The sequence below is a fragment of the Equus caballus genome, chromosome 8, assembly GCF_041296265.1.
Source record: "Equus caballus isolate H_3958 breed thoroughbred chromosome 8, TB-T2T, whole genome shotgun sequence".
NCBI lineage: Eukaryota > Metazoa > Chordata > Mammalia > Perissodactyla > Equidae > Equus > Equus caballus.
This window is the reverse complement of record NC_091691.1, coordinates 76,813,023-76,837,296: the sequence shown is the minus strand read 5'-3', so window position 1 is coordinate 76,837,296 and position 24,274 is coordinate 76,813,023. Positions and strand designations below refer to the sequence as shown.

Here is a 24,274-nt window from a genome sequence, read left to right as displayed (position 1 = left end):
CATTGCCCCCTGAGCCAGTCTCATTGCTTAATTAATGTCACTGCATAATTATCCATCCTGGAGATGAAATAGGAATCAGGGCTTCAAGACTCCCCTGGAGACCTTGTATATCCTCATTTTTGTTTTTTCCCCTTTTGGAGGGCCACATATTCTAATCACCAATTCTCCTAGTGCTCGTGCTAAGTGACCTGGGACTTCAAGTCAAGCAACTGAGACTTGGCAAAGCCACATGTTAGCCTAGAAGGACACATGCCAGCTCCCTGCCCTGTCCAAGAGTGCTGAGTGCATTTTAGGATGATTAGGACAGAATCAGTGATGAAGGTGGGTGCAGGCCAGGCAACAGGCTCTTAACAGCTGCATTCACCAGGGGCTGGGGGCTGCTTCCCAAGGCTATTCATGAGTGATAGTCTCCTTCTGCAAGGATGGTAGGAACGCCCTTCATCCTTAACCTGAATTTGTTTTTTCTTTAACTTCACAAGGATGTGTTGAGTTCTTCCTACATACTCTTAACCTGGAGTGGTCAGTGAGAGGGTTATAAAGAGTGTAATACGTGCGCCCTGCCCTCCAGGACTAACAATCGAGTGTGATTGTTCACATCACTGGAGGAATCGTACCATGGAGACTGGCCATCATGCACACCTCAACCTTCATCCCGACAGTGAAGGAGCCTATTAATAAGCATCCATTGGGAACCCAGGGAGCATAAGGAACTATGTTTATGTGAGGAGGGTGAAAAGGAGATGGTGTTACAAAAGGGGCGTGGTATAGTAAGAGACCCCTGGCCTGAGAGTCCTGGGTCTTGGGTTCTATTCCTTGATATATTTAGTGAGACCTTGGGCAAGGCACCTCACCATTCTAGGCTTTGGTTTTATCATCTTTGAAATAAAACAAGTGGCTTGGGATGGATTGCTAAGATTCCCTTCCACTCCCTCAGTCTGTGATTCTCGGAGAAGAGTTCTCAGAAGACAACCCCCAACTGATGGATATGTGAATAGTCTAGTCATTAAGTTCTAGGGGTTACAGAAAGCAGACCTGGGGCAGGAGAAGGGCTCAAGACACGTGGAGTAAGGAGAGCCCAGCCAGTGGTGACTGGTTGTAGCAGGTAGGCCCTTCAGACAGATCCATATTTGGAAAAATAGTGGCTTTGCAGACCAGCTTGTCACCTTCCTGGTGATTTTTCCTGAATAGGAAACAGAGAATGTGTCCTATGATTCCTGGGATGCATCAGGCACCCCCCAGGCTGGAGCTCTGTGGGAGCCCAAGCAGCCAGGCTTGTCCCCCCACTGTGAGGGCTGAGCCACCCACCTTTTGCTTCCGGGCCCCTCCTCACTGCGAAGGTGCCTCTCCCAGCAGGACAGTGAGGAGCACATGCAGGGATGAGAACCAGGCCCACACCTCGCCCCTCCCAGCAGCCTGGCCATGGAGGAGAGTCAGCGACAGTCTAGCTAGACACTGTGTCCCAGCTCAGCCACAGCTTAGGCAGCACTGTCTTCTCTGTGTGTGGAACCAGGTTCCTCTTAGCTTAAGGGCTTAAGCCGTGAAGAGCAGTGAGTCAGCGTTATTTCAGAGCCCTGTGTCAATGTGACACATATTCATGTGTGTGGTGTTTTCCTTAGACCTTGACTCGTTAACTCCCTCCTGTTATAATCTTCATGCCAGTGAGCACAAGCAGATGGAAGTTTATTTACAAAGAGCACTCAGTTATCATGGGTTAACCATCAGGTGTCCTATCCCAGCCTCATCCACAAGCACACTCCTGCATCATCTTTCCTTATCCACTGGAGTGAGCATAGGGAAAGGCGACTAATTTTAACCTAAATAGATGTGATTCAAACAGTAATTATATGTCCAAAAAAAATCTCGTAAGATAGTCTGAAACCAAATAAAATTTATTTGGGAAGTTATTTGCAATCTGAAATTATGCAACAACTGTGTGGCCTTTTGAGGATAATCTCTAAAATGTCAACCAGATCAGGTCATTCGCTTGCTTAGAGCCCCCCAGTGGCTCCCCATCCCAATTCTGCAGCCTCCAAGGCCTTTGATGGTTGGTTCTTCCTACCACCCACCCTCATTTCCCCACTCAGCCATCCTGGCTCTCCTGTTCCTCAAACATACACAGCTTGTTGCCACCACAGGACATTTGCATCTGCTCTGCTCTTCTTTTGAAGTCTCCTCCTCCACACTTTCCCATGGCTGCCTCCTTCAGTTCATTCAGCTCTTTGCTCAAATATCACCTCCATAGAGATGCCTCCCTTGATTATCGTATGTAAACATCCCCATCCCACCCTCTGCCCCCAATTTTATTGACTTCCTAATCCTCTCCACTGCCTGAAAACATCCTGTGTCTTTGTTAACTCGTCCGGCTGCCATCACCATGTCAGTTGCTTGAAGGCAGGCATCTTGCTTACTGCTGTGTCCAGGACACCTAGCTCAGGGCCTGTCCTGTAGGTAGGGACAAACTCTCTGTTAAACGAATGCTGAGAGGTAGTGTGTATCTAGGGAGCAGGGACACGTGAGATCTGGCCAGGGAATTCTGCATTGAAGGAAGTGGGGTGGCGGGGCAGGTGACCTCACGGCTCGCTGATGATGAACTAGCTCCCCTCTCCGCCTTGTAAAGGATCCTGACAAGTTCCAGTTTGGCCGCACCAAGATCTTCTTCCGGGCAGGCCAGGTGGCCTACCTGGAGAAGCTTCGGGCTGACAAGTTCCGGGCAGCCACCATCATGATCCAGAAAACTGTCCGGGGCTGGCTGCAGAGGGTGAAATACCGCAGGTTGAAGTGGGCTACCTTAACTCTGCAGAGGTACTGCCGAGGATACCTGGCCCGCAGGTGAGTCATGCTGGGGCACGTTTGGGGCAGCAGACTGGTGGAGGGGTGTGGGGCAGGGAGCGGGGGGCTGGCACTCTCAGCTGGTTGGCCTCTCTCAGCCTATGTAATTAGAGTGGTTCCTGTTGGGCCTTCTCTGCACTCTTTCTCCTAGCAGCTGGGCCCATCTCTCTCATGCTCTTCTCACCTGAGAGAGTAGGTCTAGTTCCCTGGTTCTCCCAATCTGTCCCCATCCCACCAGCACCAACCTGGGACCAGCTGGTTTTGCCACAAAACCACCATTTTCCCTTTGTTTAAACTCCAAAGTAAAATAATCTTCTTTTAGAGAAAGAGACAAATTCAGCCTTTCCGTCACAGTTAACTTACATTTAGCTTTGTGATTTAGACCACCAACTTCAAAATCCCTTTGGAGTTTGGTAATCAGGGCTGGAAAGGTCCTGGGAGGTCCCTTTTATGAGTTGTTGCACCGACCTGGCACAGAGAGGGTGGGACTTGTCTAACGGCAAGCAGCTACCCAGGGGCAGAGCCCGGAAGCCAGTCAGGCTCCTCTGCCCCAGCCCAACACCGTGCACAAGAAACTACTTTATTTTAAATGTTTCCCTCCTAACTGATGTCGTTGGGTTGACAAAGCACTAAAGCGGTGTGAGCATCTCCGCTGAGACCGACCCAGAGGAAATGGCCTCCTGTAAGTCCCACCCCCAGGCCTTCATACAAGTCATCACATTTTGGACCCAGTCCTGGTTCAAAACCAGTGACTTCTGCAAATAGGGATTTCCCTGGAGAAGTGACAATAATTGGCATGTGGAAGCCAAAGTTTCACGAGTGGCTGCTCAGTCATCTCTGCTTGGATGTAAAAAAACAAGAGACCCCCGAGTTACAAGCCAAGAGCAGGCATCCTTTGTATCATAAAGTCAGAAAATTGCTCCTGCTTATCCTCATGTCCTTACTATAAGCTGTTTATCCGAGCATGACCAGAGATGATGAATGCCATTAATTACCTCCGAACAGTTGAGAGATGATCTCTGGAGCAAAGGCTATAGAAATGAGAAGATTGTCAGCAGTATCAACACTGAGTAATTACCAACAGTCTGTGCCAGCTAGTCAAGTCATCACTGAGCATCCCTTGTGCGTAGGACTCTGTCACCTGGGTGGTGAGGCCGTGAAACAGAGCTGGCCTGCATTTTCCCTGCATGGTGTTTGTCTTCTAGTGGATATGCAGGGCACACGTGTCTCTGAGCACTTGCTGTGAGCCTGGCACCAACAAAGCCCCTGGGAGAGTAAGAAGTGTCAGACTGACTTTCCCTCTGACTCTGGGGTGTGATGGGGAATGTCAAAGTAAAGCAGGACAGTAGATGTCCACAGGCAGTACAACCCGGGCAGATGGGGCTGGGGAGATGGGAAAACAGGGCCCCAGAAGGTTCTAACCATTCAGAAGATATTTACCAAGTGTCTACTATGCCAGGCCCTGTACTAGATGTAGGGGGTACAAGGAAGTTTGGGACACAGCCCCCGACATCTCCAAGCCTAGTGAGGTCCAGGGCATAGATAGAAGTGTAAACACATGATGTCATTGAGGAACTGCCCAGTTACAGTGAGGGGCTCGCAGGTAGGGGTGTGGGCAGATGAGGATCACAGAGCTGGTTAGACTTAGACTGAGTTTTCAACATGTGGAAGGATTCTTGGACAAAAGGAGGAAGCTCATTTTGCTGTTCTGAGCCTGAGCTTCAGGTGCCCAAGGCATTGCTATAGGCGGTAAGGGCGATGAGGGTTGGCTTGGCCTGGGGCTGTGCGGGCAGGGGCTTGCATTCATGAACAGCTCATGGGCATCTGTCAGCATGGCCCGCCTGCTCTCTCCCTCCCCAGGCTGGCCGAGCATCTGCGGAGGACCCATGCAGCCGTGGTGTTCCAGAAGCAGTACCGCATGCGGAGGGCCCTCCTGGCCTACCAGAGACTCCGCAGGGCTGCTCTCGTCATCCAGGCCTTCGTGCGGGGCACGTTTGTGCGGAGAATCTACCACCAGGTTTGTAGCCCCCCAAGGGACTCACAGGCTGTGACTCAGAACGAGAGCAGCAGCAGATGGGTTGTCACCAACACGGAAGTTTGTTGGGTGCTCCTAACTTTTTTCTAAGTAATGCACGACTCTGCTCTCACTTAATCCTATCCGAAGTCCCATGAGGGGTTGTATTAGGGTTCTCCAGAGAAATAGAACCAATAGGAGATATGTGTATGTATATGTGTGTGTATATATATCTGTGTATGGAGATTTATTGTGAGAAAGTGGCTCATGTGATTATGGAGACTGAGAAGTCCCCTGGTCTGCCATCTGCACGCTGGAGACCCAGGAAAGCCAGTGGTATAGTTCAGTCTGAGTCTGAAGGCCTGAGAACCAGGGGAGCTGACAGTGTAAATCCCAGTCTGAGGGCAGGAGAAGATGAGAGGAGATGTCCCAGCTCAAGCGGTGAGGCAGGAAAGAAAGGAGCAAATGCCTCCTTCCTCCACATTTTGTTGTGTTCAGGTCCTCCATGGATTGGATGATGCCCCACTTACATTGGGGAGGGCAGTCTACTCTACTGAGTTCCCTGATTCAAATGCTAGCTCATCCGGAAGCACACTCACAGACACACCCAGAAACAGTGTTTAATCTGGGCACCCCATGGTCAGTCAAGTCCACACAAAAGAGTAACAATCATGGGTAGGAAGGGTATGTATCATCGTACCCCTTTGACAGCTGAGATGCTTGGAGAAGCTGAGTCACCTGCCCAAGGGCACACAGTCAGCCCATGGCAGAGCCTGGTGACCCATCCTGGGCTCATTCAGACTTGAGAGCAGGGGTGATATTAGGCATCCTGGGTCCAGCCCCTTCGTTTAACTGATTAGCACCCTGAAGCCCAGCGAGGTGAGGTCAGGAGAGAGATCCTGGCAGCCTCCCTGCCAGGCCATTATCCAGTGAATCCGAAATACCTAGTGAGGTAGCCCTAAATTAGGATACGTCCATTCCACCAGATCACACAACTGAAGCTCAATGCTAGGATGAAAGAGGGATTGGAAGGAAATGTCTAAAATCTAAAATGGTCTTTTTTTTCTGAAGTGAACATCAGTCTTTTCTATGATCAGAGAAGGTGTGATTTTTCCAAATAATAATAACTAAGGCACTAAACTGATAATGAAAACACGTGGATGGAGCACACCCTGATATAATATGTGGAGAAACCCGGGCCAGTGGGAGAGGGTTCTGTGAATGTTCCTGGGAGATTGGTGACATCTGTGTGTTGACTAGGTTTGAACCCAGCTCTGTCCCAGATCCGTGCATGATACTGGGTATATTAGTCTTTGAGTGTTTTTGCTTGTTGATTCCATGAACATTTATTTTGCAGGGTATTAGGGCTAGAACATTGATGGCTTTAATTTTCTGAGTAGTTTTTAACTTGGTAGAAAAAAACACAGTGAATTATGAGCTAAGTTTGTAACTGTAGGCCATTAACCCATTGTGGACTCTCAGTAGAGAGTCTTTCTTTGTCTCTAGGTCACCATCATGAGGATGGGATCCAACTCTGTTGAATGGGGAGATGTCAGCTGGATAATCTTTGGGTCCCTCCAAGGTTGAGGTCTTTAGACTGTGGTTTCCTAACTAATAAAACAAAAAGTAAAAAAAAACTAAAAACAAGAGTTTGATAGCTGATTCCCAACAGGTACTAGTCAAACTAGTTAAAACTTGTTCATAAAACGAATGGCCACTAAAACCATAAGTCTTAGGGAGTCATGTCCTCTCTGAAGCTCCTGAAACCGAGGCTGACCTCGGCTCTTGCCTCCTCTGGGCAGCATGTGAGCCTCGCTTATTCCCATCCTGCGGTACAAACCCACCAGGCTTTGTCTCTCACAGGTCCTCAGGGAGCACAAGGCCACCATCATCCAGAAGCATGTGCGGGGCTGGATGGCACGCAGACGCTTCCAGCAGCTGCGAGGCGCAGCCATTGTCATCCAGTGCGCCTTCCGAAGGCTCAAGGCCAAGAGGGAGCTGAAGGCCCTCAAGATCGAGGCCCGCTCAGCAGAGCACCTGAAACGCCTCAACGTGGGCATGGAGAACAAGGTGGTCCAGCTGCAGCGGAAGATCGATGACCAGGTCAGTGTCTGGAGCTCCCACCAGGGGTAGGGGGCTGTGTTGGGACTCCAAGGGCATGTTGGAGAAGGCCCATAGCTTCCTCAGGGAACTGCATGTGCCGGAGACCCAAGAGAGCACAGATGTCCTCAGGGTATCGCCCCACTCAGCAGGAATGGCTACTGATTATGGCAGACAGAATAACGGCCGCCAAAGATGCCCACATCCTAATCCCCAGAGCCTGTGAACATGTTACCTTACATGGCAAGAGGGACTGTGCAGATGTGATTAAGTTGAGGATCTTGAGATGGGGAGATGATCCTGAATTATTTGAATGGGCCCAGTATATTCACAAGGGTCCTCGTAAGAGACAAGCAAGAGGGTCAGATTTGGAGAAGGAGATGCGATGACAGAATCAGAGGCTGGAGTGACCAGGGCCATCACTGAAGAGTCATTCCTTTTCTGTGTACTTGCTAAGATGGGTTCCTGGAGTTGAAAGCAGACACATTGTCACTTGACTCATGCGGAGTATTAAGATGACCGCAAGAGCTGGCTTCTGCAGTGCCCGGAGAGTTTCAGGTGCCTCCTGAGAGAGGAAAGGGAGAGAGAGAACGCGAAGACTATACCTGATGTAGGGGTGTGGAAGAAGAGGGAGAATCAGAGTGGGGGCCACCAGGCATTGCCTTGGAGGTGACTTGGTTTTATTGTATGTCTTCTATGCCAGGCATTTTTTAAGGTTTTCTTGATCCCAGTAGGGCGAGAAAATAAATGAGCCATTTTATACCTAAACCAGCTGCCCCAAACAGGAGCCCAAAAGCAGTGCACAGATAGCAGTCAAATGTTCCTGCTTCTCTGCTCTTGCAAAAGACGAGGCTTCCTGAGAAGAGAGCATCACCCTGGATGTTTCTGTTCTCTGTGAGTTCTAGAGGGTGTCTGGATTGGCTTGGCTCCCTAGTGGGGAAGCAGGAAAACTCAGTGCTTGGTTGTAGGGTGCTCAGGACCTGTGCCCTATTAGCCTGCAGTGATAGGCCAGGTCAAGACGGGAAGGCACAGCTGCTCAGAGGGACAGGAGTGGAAAGGAGAAGGTCTGGTCTCTGGGACTGGCCATTTGAAAAATGCAAACACAAAGATGACAAGATTTTTATTATTATTATTGTGACTGTTGATATCTGGCCAGAAAAGACATTTGCATAGTCAAATTTTGCCAATAAACCTTCCAAGCAAAGTGTATAGTTAAGAGGGACGAGTAGGCCTTGTTGGCACCACTGTACCCTACAAGGAGCCCTTGTACCACCAGCTACCCCTGGGTTTCCAGCCATAGGGCCCTGCATTGGCATTGCTGATTTCTGAAGTGATTTGAGAGGTTAAAAATAAATCTGGTATTTTACAATCCACGTGACTGAACATCAAAGAGAAGCAGATTTAAAAGGCCTATTTTTAAAAAGAGCTTTTTGCCTTAAGCTTCCTGCTTGGCAAACATCTGTGAGTGGTGGCAGGTGTTACCCACCCCGGGTAGGGTGCCCTGTCTGCAGAGGGTGATCAGAAGAGGCAGGAGGGGTAGACTGGATCTTGCTTTCTTGAACCCCTCCCCATGATGCCCGAGTAGGTACCAGGCGCAGTTCTTATGTATTAACTCATTTAATCCTCACCACAACCCTATGAGGTAATATTATTCCCGTTTTAAACTGAGGCACAGAGAGGTTCAATAGCCTTCCCAAGTTCACACAGCTAATAAGTAGGACAGCTGGGATTGAAACTTGGCAGTCTGGTTCCGGAGTACGTTCTGCCACCTCCAACCAAGTCATAAGATGTCTGCCCACTGGGAGACTCTTGGGACATGTGAGAATTCCTCAGTCTAGGGGAGACTCTTAGGCTTATTTTGGGTTCATTCTTATACAGAAAGCATCCTCCTTGGACTGGCTGGCCTTTTACAGTGGGGCGTGTGGCCCGGTGTCAAAGAACATGCTTGGCGCTCTGTCGTGAGAGGAGGCATCAGCATAATCTGGAGCACCAGCTCTTCAGATTCTTGTCTTAGTGCAGTCTCTTAGCAGATGGGGCCAGCCGTTTGGAAGTGAATGGGTTTCCGTTCTTTCTGTGATACCTGGAGACAACTCGGGCAGCTGCTTCCCTGACACACAGGGTTCTTAAGTCAGAAGGAGAGGATACACGTATGCCAGGGATCACCATAGGTGAAGGCATCCCAAGGGGTTTGTCAGAGCAGAGTGGGGTTGTGGACGAAGTCCCAGCTGGACAGAGACCTGAGTTCTGCCTCAATTATATTTGCAACCAGAGATGACAGCTTGAGATTATGGCCGAATCTCTAACTGGGCCTTTTATTCTTTGGAGGGGATTGGCCTAAGATTTCTAAGGTAACTTCTAGCTCAAAAATTCACTGATACCATGATGTGGCTAAAGGAGTGGTTCCCAGCCCAGGCTGTGCTGTGGAATCACCTGGGGGTCGAGGATGCCTTTGAAACAAGTGTCCTCGCTCTCAAGAAGTCAGAGAAGGAGGAAACCGAAAGCACCCAAAATGTACATCTAAGATTTTGTGCACCCAATTAGGAAACACAAGTTTGGTGCCAAGTTCCCAAATAAACAACAGAAAGAAGGAAATAGGATCACTTGAAAGTTGTTGAAAGAGAACTAAAGTAGTTTAGGAGGATCGGAGCTGTCCTTGGTGCTGAGATGTTTTTCCTGTGGGTTTTCATCATCTGTGATGTAATAAGGCACATCCTGCACAATATCCTTCAGCAATAAATACAGTGACAGTTCCTAGGACCACTTCTTACAGTGTTCCTGGTGTAGGCCTATGGCGTGACATTTTTCAGCCAAAATGATATAACCTATGAACTCAGCTCTCTACCAGTCTGGCTTTGTTCAAGCACAATGTGTAAAGTGACTAGGCCAGTTGCACCTATGATTTTTTTAATAATGAGAGTCAAATTTCCCAGGCCTTTATGAGTATAAGGCTATATTTAAATATATTTTGTCTGAAGAAATATGACCCAAACATAAGGATTCAGTCAGTAGCCTTTTAAATCAATTTGATTCAGTGCACTTAGTATACACTCAGTAAATATGTTAAATTAATATTTTATGACTCACAAAAGCATCCACATACACTTGAAAAATAGTATGTTATGAGTCACAGCTTTTTGGCCTTCTGTGCCTCAGTTTTCTCAACTGTGAAATGTGGATATTAATCAGCCTTAGAACATAGGATTTTTTTTTTTGAGTGAATGAGTTAATATATGTGAATCACATAGCCCAGTGCCTGCCCCATAGTAAGCACCCAGTAAGTGTTAGTACTGTGTATGGAATGTGTTCTTTTTCACGTTGCAGGCTTTCTTAGAATGATTTTTCCCCCTCCGTCCAGGGGTCTATAGACCATTGGTTGGGAACCACTCAGAGCCTCTTGTGTACAGTTCTAAAGGTTGTGCTCTGCACAGGGTGACTGGCTTTGGGGACAAGTAGGGCTAAAATCCAGCCCACACTCTGCTCATCTGACCATGAGCCCTGGTGCAGTGCTGCCCTAAGGAAGGAGTCGCCTCCGTTCCAAGCTGTGCTCCCCTGGGGCTGTGTCCACCCAGAGGGGCAGCTCTGTGGAGCTCATCCCCCTGGAGACACTGCCTTTTCTGGTTTGCACAAAAGTGCTATAGAAGCCAGCAGTGGCCTGGGGATCACTGACCAGAGGAATGGTTGGTTGCCATATCCTTCAGGTGGGGGAAACATTTCAAGCATAAAAAGGTCTTGCCTAGGCAAACCTTTGAGAGAAAAAAACAAGTTTTTGAAAAAGTAACAATAGCAGAGAGTCTCAAGTTACCTTCCCAGACAGGTTCCTTGTTGCCAGTTGAGGACAGATCTGTGCCCTTTGGCCGTAGGGGCAGAATGAGCATCCTCTCAGGATGTCTGAGGAGCCCAAGGACAACAGAGGTCTGTTTAGAAATCTCCAGCCCACTAGCATCAAGAAAACGCTCCCACTGGTTCAGGACAGAGCCAGCCAGGTTTCTGGGTCACACTGATAGAGGCAGCTCTGAGAAGCTTAGCCTGCCATCGCAGGGAGGGTTTCTGGGGTCTATGAGGGAGCAAGTGCCCCATGCCACCCCGTGCTAGGCTTGGCTGCACAGCCATAGGCCCCTACAGGTATGAGGAGGAGGCTGGAAACACACGGCCCTTCTGGGGTCTTCCTTTCTAAAATCATACATCCAGAACACAAAATGGACAGCTGCAATGAATCCCCATGATTATTTTTGGATGCCAATCATGATGAAATCAGGACCTGCCCAGGTTCTGCTGTTAGGAATCTCCCCACCCACACCCCGAGCAACAAGCCAAGAGTTCAGAGCATCTCTCCAAGGGACCCCTTAGAGAACGCAAGATGAGGATAGCACTTCCTGTGTGCCAGGCAGCAACTAAGCACTTGGTCTCCCTGAGTTCTTGATACCAACCCTATGAGGAAAGAGTTACTGTTATCCCCGTTTTACTCATGGGGAAACCAGGGTGCAGAGAGGTGGAATGAAACTGATCAGACATATGCAGCTGAACAAGGATGAAGCTGAGATCTGAACGCAGGCCTGTCTGACTCCAGCCACTCTTAACTCCCAGACTTCCCTGAGCCTGCTCTCAGCCTGGGTGTCCTAGACGCTTTGTCTTTGCGTCAGAGTCCTGGGGTGTCGTCTTTGTCCATAGCAGGATGCCGTCATCTGCCTATCTGCAGAACATAGTTCTCCCTGAGAATCTTCCAGGGTAGCAGGATGTGCCCATGCCCCTGCCACCTCCACATTTGTGCCTCTCTCCAGACCCCGCACCAGACCGTTCCTCCCCCATCTCCTGGTGATCTGACCCAGCCTGTGCCACCTGGAGATGGCAGTTGGGCTGAACCTCACTTCCAACCCAGAGTGGAGAGAAGTCAAGGTGCCTAGTCTGGCACATGTTCCCTTCCTGAACTCCACTCCACTTGTGTAGTGACCCTTCACCCTGCAGGGTGGGCCCAGACCAGGGAGGACAGTAGAGATGATATTGGGTTTTTTTTAAACAGATGGTGCGTAATTAGATTTCTTATTTGTGATTACTTAGAGCAAGGCTAACTTGCAAACCAAATATAAGGGCTTACCAGGTTGTAACTGGGAGATTTCCACAGACTGGGAGGATCTCTGTCTGCTACATCAATGTGGAAATGTACTGCTTGGACACTGACAGCAGGTCTCAGCCTTGAGGTCCCACGGCGTGCATGGTGTTGTACTGGGTTCAACAGCTGTTCTGTTGCTGTTCCTCCCTGCTTTCCATGAAGCTTAATTTCTGATGTGAATTAGTAATTGATTGCTGATGCCCCAGCATATTGGTATTGTAGCCAATAGCTCTGCTCTACTTGGAGCTTCTGCAGAGAATAGCCGTGGAGAATAATCAATGGCTTTGTTGCCTGCTTGATTATTTAGAGAACGCTGCTTCTTCCTCTCCACTTTCCCCGCTGACCGCCTTCAGCTGATACTCTCAACTCCTGCAGCACTGGTTTCTGCCCATGTGTGCACTAGCACTCGACACCGGCCCCAGGTGCTCAGTGCTGCTTCTGTGTGAGCTCATCTACAGTCCACTTCCCAGGCCCCCTCCATACCTGTACCAGGCACATGGGGAATGCTTCCCACTTACCTATCGCTTGAGTGGGTACATGATTGGGTACCCAAGATGCAGGAGAACACCACGGACAGGTTCTGCCAGGGCATCAGTTTCTGGAGTCAGAGTCTTATGGGTAAGCTAACAGGTGGTGAGAGGAATCCCGAGGCCCCATGGAGGCCTCCTTGGAAGAGGGGATGCTGAAGGGGTCCTTTGTCTCGGAGCCGGCGATTAGGTTGCAGCTCTTTGTGCAGTGAGTCCAAGGGCAGGAGGGCCCAGTGTGAAAGAGCAGGGGAAAGCTGCAAAGCAAAGGCTGCAGACCCCGGAAGCCAGCCACGCGTTTCCCACAACTGAAAAACCAGGCGTGAGATCTCTCCAGCCAGGCATAGAGGCTGACTGCTGTTAGCCAGCTCCCAGCTCTGCCGCTGCTTGTGAACGCTCCCTAAACAGCAGAACTGGTGTTTTTGTTTTCCTGTGTTTCTCCCAGGCTCACAGCAGAGTTTTGTCAGGGAGATGCCAGGAAAGCACTCAAGTGTGCAGTGATGGTGAGGTTTAATTCCACCTTGGAAGCTCCCTTTTTAATTGTCTTCATGTGTTTTCCTGCCCAAATAACCTTGTTGTCCACCTGTTCTCCCTCTCCCTGTTTGCTGTCCGCAGAACAAAGAGTTCAAGACACTGTCGGAGCAGCTGTCGGCGGTCACCTCCACATACACCATGGAGGTGGAGAAGCTGAAGAAGGAGCTGGGCCACTACCAGCAGAGCCAAGGTGAGGACGGCAGCCTGAGGCTGCAGGAGGAGGTCGAGACCCTGCGGACTGAGCTGGAGAGGGCCCACTCAGAGCGCAAGATCCTGGAGGATGCCCACACCAGGGAGAACGATGAGCTGAGACAGGTATGGCGAGGCCAGAGGTGGGGCTTGGCAGTGGGCTGGCTTACAGCACCCTCTCTGAGGTGATTTCTTCTTCAAGCTGTGAAATTGCCATGGACTTCCCTGGGGCTCGTGCCCACAGACTAACCATCCCTCTGTGTTTAGATATAAAGTGCCCTTGCTTTGGGGGAGCCCACACAAGCACATGTCCATTAACCTACCAAGTATTGATTGAGTTTCTGCCACTAGCTGAACACTTTGTCAGCCCCTGAGAGGGATGCACAATGGCTAGCTTTGGGCATCTTACTGACAATCTAGAGTTAGCCACCAAGTCAGCTCTGTGGCTTGAGTCTTTGTTGACAAGAGAGATGGTACAGAGGTAGTGGCTTTTCTTCTTGAGGTTGCCTGCAAGGATTACAGGCATCCTCTAGACATTCCTCTCTATAATAAATCATCAGGATTTGGGGAATTTGCCTCAAGTTTAAGTGTTGATAGTTTCAGCTTGACTTGCCCACTCTGGTTGGTATGCTCCGTAGGTTTCCTCTCCACCCCGTAAAATAGTGCTTCCTGGGATCAGCCCCCACACCTGCATCTTAAAAGCCAGGATACAGACATTCCCTTCTCCACTCCCCAAATAGCTGTTCAAACCAGGGAAGTCCCATATGCCACTAGAGAGCCTTCCACGGACTTGGGACACTGCTGCCCTTTCCGGCATCTCTACAATGACCGACAGGTCACCTAACACATTGCCCACTTGGTTGGTACCCATCCATCCCTGAGAGTTACAATGGGTTGAGAATCTAAGGAGGGGGGATTCAGTGTTCCTAATGTTGGAATAACAACCTTCAGCACTTAAAAATTGGGGCAGGCCAAATGCTGCCACGGAAAGTGTCCTCGGGTAGACATGAGAATTTCCAGATTCTCATCCCTGCTCTGCCAAGACCAAGTGCGTGTGGGAAATCTCACTGGCCTTAGTTCCCTCATCTGTTTAAAAACAAAAAAGTTGGTCTAGATCATCTCTAAGGCCCCTTCTGGACTTGCATTTGGCCAACTCCATAAGATTGTATTTGATGGCTTCTAGAAGAAAAAAGGACCTCAGCCCTGCTCTGTAGTGCCTCTGTCTTCCTCTGCCCCATTACCTTCTCCTGGGATGAGCCCTCAGACCCAGCTGGGAAACATGCAGTCTGCCATTTGAGATGACAGCCTGTAGAGGCAGCTCGTGTAGGGTTTGCGTACGTCATTTTCCTATCCCAGGCGGAACTGCAGTCCTGTCAGCCACTGATTTCTCCGGATCTCAGGGATTTCCCAGGGGTCAGACATGGGATCCACGAGGGGATTAGGTGATGAAGAAAGACACGGGACTTCTTGGTGCAAGCAGCCTGGCACAGCAAAGGCCCCTCCCCGCAGCGTGTTGCCCAGATAAACCTGCCCTTCACCCAGCACAAGGCGCGAAGTGGACTTCATTCTTTGGGATGAAGCTTGTGGTGCTAGGACACTACTGTTAAAATGTAGCTACAAGCCTAGAACCTACAAACCATGGACTTCCACACTCGTCTGTCGATCCTTGGGAACAGATAGATGGTAACCCTTCTATGTGAATAAAACACAAGAAGATGCAATCCAAAGGCAGAGAGAAGAGGCCAAGCTTAGAACTGGAAACTCTTGAGATTGGTGACACTGGGAGGAAAGAAAAATCTGTTCCCTGCTTGTGTGTGCCCGTCAGATGAGACCGTGGGCAGTCTCTTCGCCCAGGGCACCCACAAAACTGGGTCTCTCCTGTCTCTACTTGACCACTTGACTCATCAACTCCTCAGTTTCCTTCCCTGCTTCCCCTGGGGCACTGGGATTTGGGGACTCAACACTTTTAAAATATCCAAGTCTCCGAGCAAAGGAGCCTAAGGGTTTATACTATGAAAATCTTCCTTGGCAGAGCAAAGAAGAGAAGCAACTCCTCCTCTTCTCCTTGAAAAAAGTTACTGCTTCTTAGGAGGGTGTTGACCTAGGGCTTAAATACAATGAGAGCTTGGAACTGGCAAGAAAAAAAATTCAAGGACAGTGCTAGAAGGGAAACAACAGGCGCAGAGGCAGAGCAAGAAAAGCACCTTCCCAACTCCAAACACAGGCAGATCCCAAGTTAGTAACATGAGAGAGCCTGGCCGAAGATGCAGCGTCAAGTGCAGTGTCCATCTCTTTCCAGGAAGAGAAAAAGTGGAAGCAAAATTTCCTCCTTCCCCAGGGTTTTCAGAACCTTTTTATTCTGGGACTGGGTGAGGGGCAGGTAGGGGGCTGGCTTTTTTTCCCCGCTTCATCTTCTGTGCCTATTCAGGGTTTAATATTCATCTAAGGCACTGTGTCCAATCGTAAATGCTGAGTAATCAGACAGTTGGTTCTCTCTCAGGCTTGTCCGGGGGCTACTCCGCCTTGAGCGAGATTGATGAGACAGGCGAAGCACGTGAGGGAGCCAACTGCTGGTAGATGTTTAATTAATGCATTTGCTACTTCTGTCAGCAAGTGCTGTACTGGAACTGGCATCCTGGAAAACTCTGGGCTCCCCACCTGACAATCTTCATTATCAGGCCGCGTGGCTACACTACCTTGAGCTGTGGGAGGCCAGGTCTCCCTGGGGACAGGAATTCATTCCTGTGTCTGCAGAGCCTGGGGCAGCCCCACCTCCACCCCAGCCACATAAGTTAGCTGACACCCTTCCTACTAAAGATATCCGTTGTTGTGGCCTCTCCCCAGAGCAGTCCATGCCTGACCTTTAGTCTTGCTTTTAGCCTGTGCAATGTGTGTGCTTTGTTCTCTTTTAAAGCTATCAGTGATCACTATGCTGACTGTCTTGTACAGCTGTGCTGTCTTGTACAGCTGAGCTGTTTTGTTTCCCTAATGAAAGAGATGTGGCTCCCAGGACTGCCCTTGGCACAGAGGCAATGGCTCATTATCCAGAATCTGGTCAGAAGGTCTGAACCTGCTTGGTGAGGCCGGTGAGGCCTGGCTTGGTGCAGGGTTTCGGGTGGGTGAGGAAGAGCAGCTCATAGCCAGGCACTTGGCTCCGAGCGAGGGTCCTTGGCACTCATCAGGGATGAAGAGCAGTCTCCAGGTCCAGAGCTTTCCATTTGTGAGGTTAGGGTTGTGCATTGTATCGTGTCTTCAGTCAAAGAACCACCAGTCACTAGTTGGTTACGTTGAGTAGTTCCAGTATAAAGTTTGGGGTTTTTCCAAATAGAATCAGAGAGGCTGACCAGGGGGTAGTGGGATTCTCACAAGGAATGTTGGGAGCCTTCTCCCCAGAGATGCAGAGCAAGACTTCTTTTGCCATCTGCAACTCAGAGTTGTGTTCTCTGTGGCTCCAGGATTCATGGCTCATAAGGAGGCTGATGGTTGTGAGAAAGAGGACCCCACTCCACCTCTATGGGAGGACATTGTCTTACTGCAAAAATCCTGGAGCTCGGGGCCCTCCATTCATTCACCAGATATTTATTGAGTGCCTGTATGTGTTGGGCACTGTTCTACTCACTGGAGCAAAAGTGAACAATTTTTTAAAATCCTTCTCGTTCTTGTAGAGCTTAAATATTTGGGGGTTATAGGAGAATGTACAGACAGGAATCAAATGCAAATTATCCATCATGTGCTAGGAAGAAAAATAAAGCAGAGTAAAGGGAGTAGAGAGCAACCTCTGTGGTTTCATTTATGATGGCCAGAGACAGTCTCCCTGAGGAGGCACCTGACTGAGGTGAGGGGTGAGCCAGGAGGATTTCTAGGGAGCAGGTGACAAAGGTAACAGCAGGTGCACAGGCCCTGAGGGGGGCGTAGGCTGGGAGGGTTTGAGGACCAACAAAGAGGCCAGTGGGCTGAGGTGGAGAGAGCAAGGAGAAGGGTAGAAGGGTGGTGGGGTCACATCAGGAAGGATCTCTGACCTTGAAGGCAACATTAGCTGTGAAGCCTCAAGTGTGATGAACAACTGTCTTGGGCAGTTGGCCCCTGTAGCATGCACCAGTTCCCTCCTGCCCTGAACTCCTTCCTGCAGCTCTGGCTGTCGGAACCCATCATTTGAGGCATGCTCCAGGCTGTCTACACCACTGTTCTTCACATGTCAGCCTTCTGAACTGTCAGGACACAGGGTGGCCTAGTGGTCAAGAGCCTGGGCCTCAACCCAGACTGCTCAGGGCAAAGCCCAGCTGTGCCCTTGCCTGGTGGGTGACCTTTGGCAAACTCTCTAACTTTTCTTAGTTTCCTTACAAGCAAATGTTGATGCTACCTACCTCAAATGTATTATGTAAATTTTTAACTGTGCCTGGGACATAGTAAAAGCTCAATAAATATTGGCTTACTATTCCCCCAACTAACCTGTAACTTCGCAGAGTTCATGAACTCTGCTGTAACCTACCTGGACTCCATCCGCATTCCTGGCCTTGTGTCCTGGCACAGTGCTGCTGAATAACAAAAGTAGCAGCCATGGGGGCCGGCCTGGTGGCTCAGCAGTTAAGTGCGTATGTTCCACTTCAGTCGCCCAGGGTTCGCCAGTTCGGATCCCGGGTGCAGATGTGGCACCGCTTGGCAAGCCATGCTGTGGTAGGCATCCCACATATAAAGTAGAGGAAGATGGGCACGCATGTTATCCAAGGCCAGTCTTCCTCAGCAAAAAGAGGAGGATTGGCAGCAGATGTTAGCTCAGGGCTAATCTTTCTCAAAAAAAAAAAGAAAGAAAGAAAAGAAAGGATAAAAAATAAAAAAGTAGCAGCCATGATGCCAGGCTGGGGGTTTAGACGCTGCCGGGGCTCTTCTTTGAGTGGTGGGCAGACACTTCCCTTCCCTACAGCAGTGAGAGCGCCCACCCTGGGTTTTATTTCTCCAACTTGTGTACATGCCTAACACGGCCATGTGTCCCAGGTGAGTTCCAATTTCATTTCTGCACAGTCGTCTATGCATTGTCTACTCCTCCTCTTCTCTGTCTTCTTAGGCCCATTTCCCTTTGACTAAAAAACTTCCCATTTATATAGGGTATTCATGCTTATTTCCCTTACTCCCAGGGAACAGGACTCTACAGGACTTTGCAGAATTAGAAGTGCTGTCCCTTCCACGGGCCATGCCTATAACTTTTTATTAGATGGTAGATACACAGCATTGAGGACAGAGGACACAGCACGCAACAGGGGGCAGACGAGCCTTTCCTGATAGGCATCAAATCTACTTGTCCCATGGTTTTCTGCTAGAAACCTTGTAATTGGCTCTTTTTACAGTACAACTACCCTACTTGAAAAAATAAGTCAAAACAAAACCAAAAGCCCAGAGCTGCCTTGTATCCCCAGAGATTAACTGTTCAAGGCAGTTCTTGCTTGTGGAGCTGGGGCATCTGTTTCATTCAGCTTACACAGGGACTAAGTTAGACTGATAGTAACAGGATTCACCCCAGTGTTGGTTCTGATGATCTGTCCCAAATAACTTTTCAGAAGTAAATCACTCCCACTAATATTGCCTGCAAGAGTTAGAAGATCCCCCCCAAAAACTGGAGCTGCTGAGCCATGTTTAATGAGTCCCAAACCCTAGCCAAGGTGTTATTGATCCTGCTGAGGGAAACACGCCCGCCTGGTCTGTGTTGTTGAGTCTCTCACTGCAGCCACATCCCTGACAACAAAAGGGAAGCCATTTGGCTGCAGAAGTTTGTCACCTGCCACATCTGCAAGCAAACTCTCCACGTGCCAGCTGGCTCAGAAGACTGGGGGTGGCCAGTACCTAAGGAAATACAGTGAGGGCAGCATTCTCTGCCTCACTGGGATGTGGAACTGAGTGTGGTGCCCATCCCTCCTGCGGTGCACTGAGGAGCAGAGTGGGCCTACCTCCAGAACTGCTCAGGAGAGGAAGAAAAACAAAGCCCCCAATGCCACTTTGATGCCTGGCTTAGAATAACAAAGTCGAGTTTATGAGAGGCCTGTGTTCTCGAATCAAAGCCTTGAAGGGAAGAAGCGAGGCTCAAATACAACAGAAGACTTCAGCGGGTACTTGCTGTTAACCATGGCTCTCCCAAACTGTAGCCTTGGCTGAGATTTTAGGTCACAAGTGGTTGCAATGAAGTTACATGATCCTTAGGCTGCATTCGTAGGAATGCAGGTCTCAGGTCCACTCTAGTGGTGATGGCATGCAGTCTGGACTGATCAGATCACGGGTTCTACTTCAGAGAGACGTTGACTATCTGTAGGACTCGCAGAGGAAGGTGATGAGGAAGGTGAGAGATCTTGGAAGCCGTCTCAGATGACCACCTGCTCTGTGACTGTCTGAGATTCAGAGGGTGGTTCGGGGGAAGCAAAGTCCTCGTTCCATAGTACAGTCCGGTTACTTCACAGCCTGCTATGAACACCCTGCCCCGTAGTCAGCTAATTCAGAGGTTCCAGCCTTGTTCCTGGCCAAGGGCGACTGGAGTCCTGCCCTTCTGATCCTGGCATCAGGTCGACCTGCACTTCAGGCTCCACCCTGGGCTGTATTCTGTAGAGGCATGCACCATGTGGTTTATTCTGCTGGTGGTTTTCAGTCTGACTTGACTTGTGCATCTAGGAAAGTGAAAGCTACTTTATTTGCCAAGCTAATGAAAGGCATACATAAAGTTATTGAGGGGTGGACTGCCTCCAATAATAGCAAAGTAGATGCATTTGAAGAGTGTTTTATATTATATGTGCCTCCTGAATTTGAATTGTTTGATTAAATAAGCTCATATATTCTAGATGTTTTAGTCAACTCTAAACACATTTAAAACAAAAGACTTTAAAGGAGCCCTTATTTTTTTTTTTTAATTATTTTTTTCGGATGTACATCATATTTCAAACTCTGGATATGTTACATCATGTTCACCCCCCGAACACTAATTATAGTGCATCCCCTCACATGTGACCCTAATCACCCCTTTTGCCCTCCCCTGTCCCCCCTTCCCCAATGGTAACCACCAGTCCAATCTCCAATGCTATGTGGTTTTTTTTTTTTTTTGTCGTTTTTATCTTCTACTTATGAGTGAGATCATATGGTATTTGACTTTCTCCGTCTCACTTATTTCACTCAGCATAATACCCTCAAGGTCCATCCATGTTGTCACAAATCGCTGGATTTCATCATTTCTTATGGCTGAGTAGTAGTCCGTCATGTATAAATACCACATCTTCTTTATCCATTCGTCCCTTGATGGGCACCTAGGTTGCTTCCAAGTCTTGGCTATTGTGTATAATGCTGCAATGAACATAGGGGTGCAAGTAGCTTTATGCCTTTGTGTTTTTAAGTTCTTTGGATAAATACCCAGCAGTGGAATAGCTGGATCATATGGTAGATCTATCCTTAATTTTCTGAGGATACTCCAAACTGCTTTCCATAGTGGCTGCACCAGTTTGCACTCCCACCAGCAGTGAACAAGGGTTCCCTTCTCTCCACACCCTCTCCAACATTTGTTGTTTCCTGTCTTGTTAATTATAGCCATTCTGACCAGAGTGAGGTGATACCTCATTGTAGTTTTGATTTGCATTTCCCTGATAGCTAATGATGTTGAGCATCTTTTCATATGCCTGTTGGCCATCTGTATTTCTTCTTTGGAGAAATCTCTGTTCAGATCTTTTGCCCATTTTCTAATTGGATTGTTGGTTTTTTTGTGGTTGAGCTGTATGAGTTCTTTGTATATTTTGGATATTAACCCCTTATCTGATATGTGGTTTGCAAATATCTTCTCCCAATTGTTAGGTTGTCTTTTTGTTTTGTTGATGGTTTCCTTTGCTGTGCAGAAACTTTTTTAGTTTGATGTAGTCCCATTTGTTCATTTTTTCTTTTGTTTCCCTTGCCCGGTCAGACATGGGACTTGAAAATATGCTGCTCAGACCAATGTCATAGAGCGTACTTCCTATGTTTTCTAGAAGAGACTTCTGGAAGAAAACATCATTTGAAAATTATTAATAATGTCAGCATCTTTAGGTCCTTCCTCCTGGGTGATCAGATTCTTTGAAAAAGGAACTTCTGTCCTGCTGGGAGCATAAATGGCTTGTTGCCCCTGTTCTTGGGGCCAAGGTGCGGAGAGGGCTGGAAGGAGCCCTTATTTTTGACTGAGGAAAGCTAAGGTTCATTTATTCAACAAGCATTGGGGTACCGGCATTGAGCACCCCAATGCTGACACATCTGATGATGTGACAGCCTGGCAGCGTGGTCCCTTGGTCCACATTGAGGCCCCTGGTCCAGGCTTAGCAGGAGGTTGAGGAAGCAGTGACAGGGGCTCTCCAGGGAAGTGCAGGCCCTGTAAAAGCAGAGCACTAAGCACAGACCCCACCCCACACTTGCAGTATAGGAAGGCTTCCTGGAAGAGTGACAGTCCAGAACTAAACAATGAGAAGAAATTAACTAGTGAAGAGTGGGGAAGAGAGAGCTTGGCAAAAGGAACAGGGGAACACTCAGGCAGAAACTAGAGGGTGTGGAGAAGCTGGGCCCTGCTAAGGTGCCTTTTTAGGGACATATGGAGAAGTTCAAAGGTTATCCCGAGGACAAAGGGAGAGAAGCCATTCGCAATCTGGTTCTCACTCCCTCTATCCACCCAGCCTCCTCTTTCTCAATGCCACTGCCCGAACCATAAGTTACTGCATCACAGACCTATTCACATTCCCAACCACGCCATCATCCTTCATACCTTTGCACCAGCTGTTCTTTCCACCTAGACTGCGCATCCCCTCAGCTGCATGGGAAATCCCACATCGGCCTGATTCAGAGGACCCACTCTCCCTGTGAAACCTTATGGACCTGTGGTCCTCTTTATCTCCTTTTCCTTCTGATTCACTTCATAGCAGTGGTTCTCATCAAGGGATGATTTTGCCCACAGGAGACATTTGGAAATGCATGAACTCATTTTGGTTGTCACAACTGGGTAGGGGGACAGGGTTACTGGCATCTAGTGAGTAGAGGCCATGGATGCTGCTGAACATCTGACAATAGGATAGCCCCCACCTTGCCCCAAGCAAAGAATTATCCAGCCCAAAATGTCAGTTGTGCCAAGGTTGAGAAACCCTGCTTTGTAGAAATCTACCACGGCCCTTACCAGTCTTCTCACTGTTACATACGCGGCCCTCACTCCTGCTGGGCTGAACACTCTCTGATGGCAGCTACCTTGAACCTGGTTCATTTTGCATCCCCCAGCCCCTGGCAAGGCTCCTGGCACGCAGAAGCATGTCAGGAAGTGTCTGATGGATGAATGACAACCTTGCCCTGTGTCGCCCCAGGGGCCAGAACTAGGCCTGATGTGTGGGAGCCTCTGAGGATAAAATGGCATCACACAGTCAGTGTTTTTTCTTCTATACCTTGCCCTCACCGCCACATCAGATTTAGTCACTGTAGACACAAAACATCAGTTGCATTAATTATAATAGACAATAAATTGTCAACAAAGAATAACAGTGGTATAACTAGTTACGTGCATCTCTCTCTGTACCAGCCCTATCTCATTTGATATCCTGTGGGGAGGCAGAACACGCCCCTTTGTCTGACTCTCCATAAAGAGAATCCCTGACCGTGCGGGGGCTTGGAACCTACTTGGCAGGGAAGGGGTCTGCTGGGTATAGATAGGAGACCAGTGCTTCTTAACCTAGAGTAGTGTCAGCGTGGCACCTGCTCTTCAGTGCCTCGTTCCTGTAACTCTCGGCAGTACAGCCGCAGATAAACTGATGAGAGAAACAGAGTCCATCCGAATTGAGAGGATGGAAAGGTGTCACAGTGTCCTGTAGTGGGAAGGGACAGTTTCCTAGAAGGTAGTTTTAAGCTACTTTTTGAAGGAGATTGAAAACTCCTTGAAATTGGAAGAGTTGGATCGTGTTAATACAGTGTTAACAAAGTACTTGGAGCCTTTTGCAGGCCACTGACACTGTTGTGTATCTGCATTTCTCTATATGGAGCCTTAGCATGCCACTTGCAGACCATCAGCAGCTCCCCAGAGGAGCTGAAGCTCCTAAATGGGAGTCACTGCCTTCTGTGTCCTTAAGAGGAGGACCCTGAGCTCGCTCCTGGCCCCAGCCTTGTGGAAATTCTCTCTTTACCCTTTCTATGTGATGCTGAGTGGGGTTAGGGAAAGCAGTTCTCCTAACTCACTTCTTGGTGCCTTAAGCTTAACTGTAAAGCCAGGAGGGAGAGAAGATAGCATTTGAGCATAACCAGTTGAAATTCACACCTCACAATGGCTTCTGCTGTTTAGCCAGAATCCTGGGGTCTCCTTTCTTTCTTTTTTTGCCAAAGGGGTCGAGCAGAGTTTGAAAGATGTTTCTCTGCTGGCAGTACAGGTGGGTCCTCAGGGATCTGTGTGGCATCTCTCCGTGCCACAGTCTCCCAGGTAGCAATCCCAGTAGGTCCCCATCCGGTCTCAGCTACTGTGCACATGCTAGTTAGTACCTGTTGTTATTGTTCTGAGGGGGTCATTTTGAGGCTCTTTCTACCAACCTCAGAAAGAGTCCTCCCCAGATTAGATCATAAAACATACCAGAGATGGCCCGAACTGATTTCTTGAACCAAAGAGGGTGAGGTCGTTCACTGTGTCATTCAACACAGCCTGGAGAAGCTCGTCACTCAGACCAAAACCTGGGAGCCTGTCTTACTACTTGTCTTTTACGACATCTAGCACAGTACGTGCTTCCTAGATTGGTTTATTCATGGAGTGATTTTTTAGCAGCTTTATTGCACATGATTCACGTACCACAGTTGACTATTAATAGCAAGTCTCCTCCCCTTCCCCGCATCTGGACTATGCTGGTGCACTATGACAGGCAAGGCAAGGGGCGTGAAGAGCAGAGCCGATTCTTCATTGTGAGCTCCAGGCTTTCCTGAAACTCAGATTTGAGAGCTCAAAATTTACCAAGGCAAGCAACCCAGTGCCAGAAA

At 48.8% G+C, this 24,274-nt stretch overlaps 1 protein-coding gene across 5 annotated transcripts in view; it reads left to right on the top strand.

Annotated features, from left to right (window-relative positions):
• MYO5B (myosin VB) overlaps positions 1 to 24,274 on the top strand; it is a 348,428-nt gene that overhangs the window by 273,654 nt on the left and 50,500 nt on the right. For all 5 annotated transcript variants that reach the window (XM_070221084.1, XM_070221085.1, XM_070221083.1 and 2 more), the window contains 4 exons: positions 2,618 to 2,829; positions 4,690 to 4,846; positions 6,707 to 6,946; positions 13,190 to 13,423. In XM_070221084.1, coding sequence (XP_070077185.1) covers positions 2,618 to 2,829; positions 4,690 to 4,846; positions 6,707 to 6,946; positions 13,190 to 13,423 — 843 coding nt within the window. The remainder of the gene's footprint in view (positions 1 to 2,617; positions 2,830 to 4,689; positions 4,847 to 6,706; positions 6,947 to 13,189; positions 13,424 to 24,274) is intronic.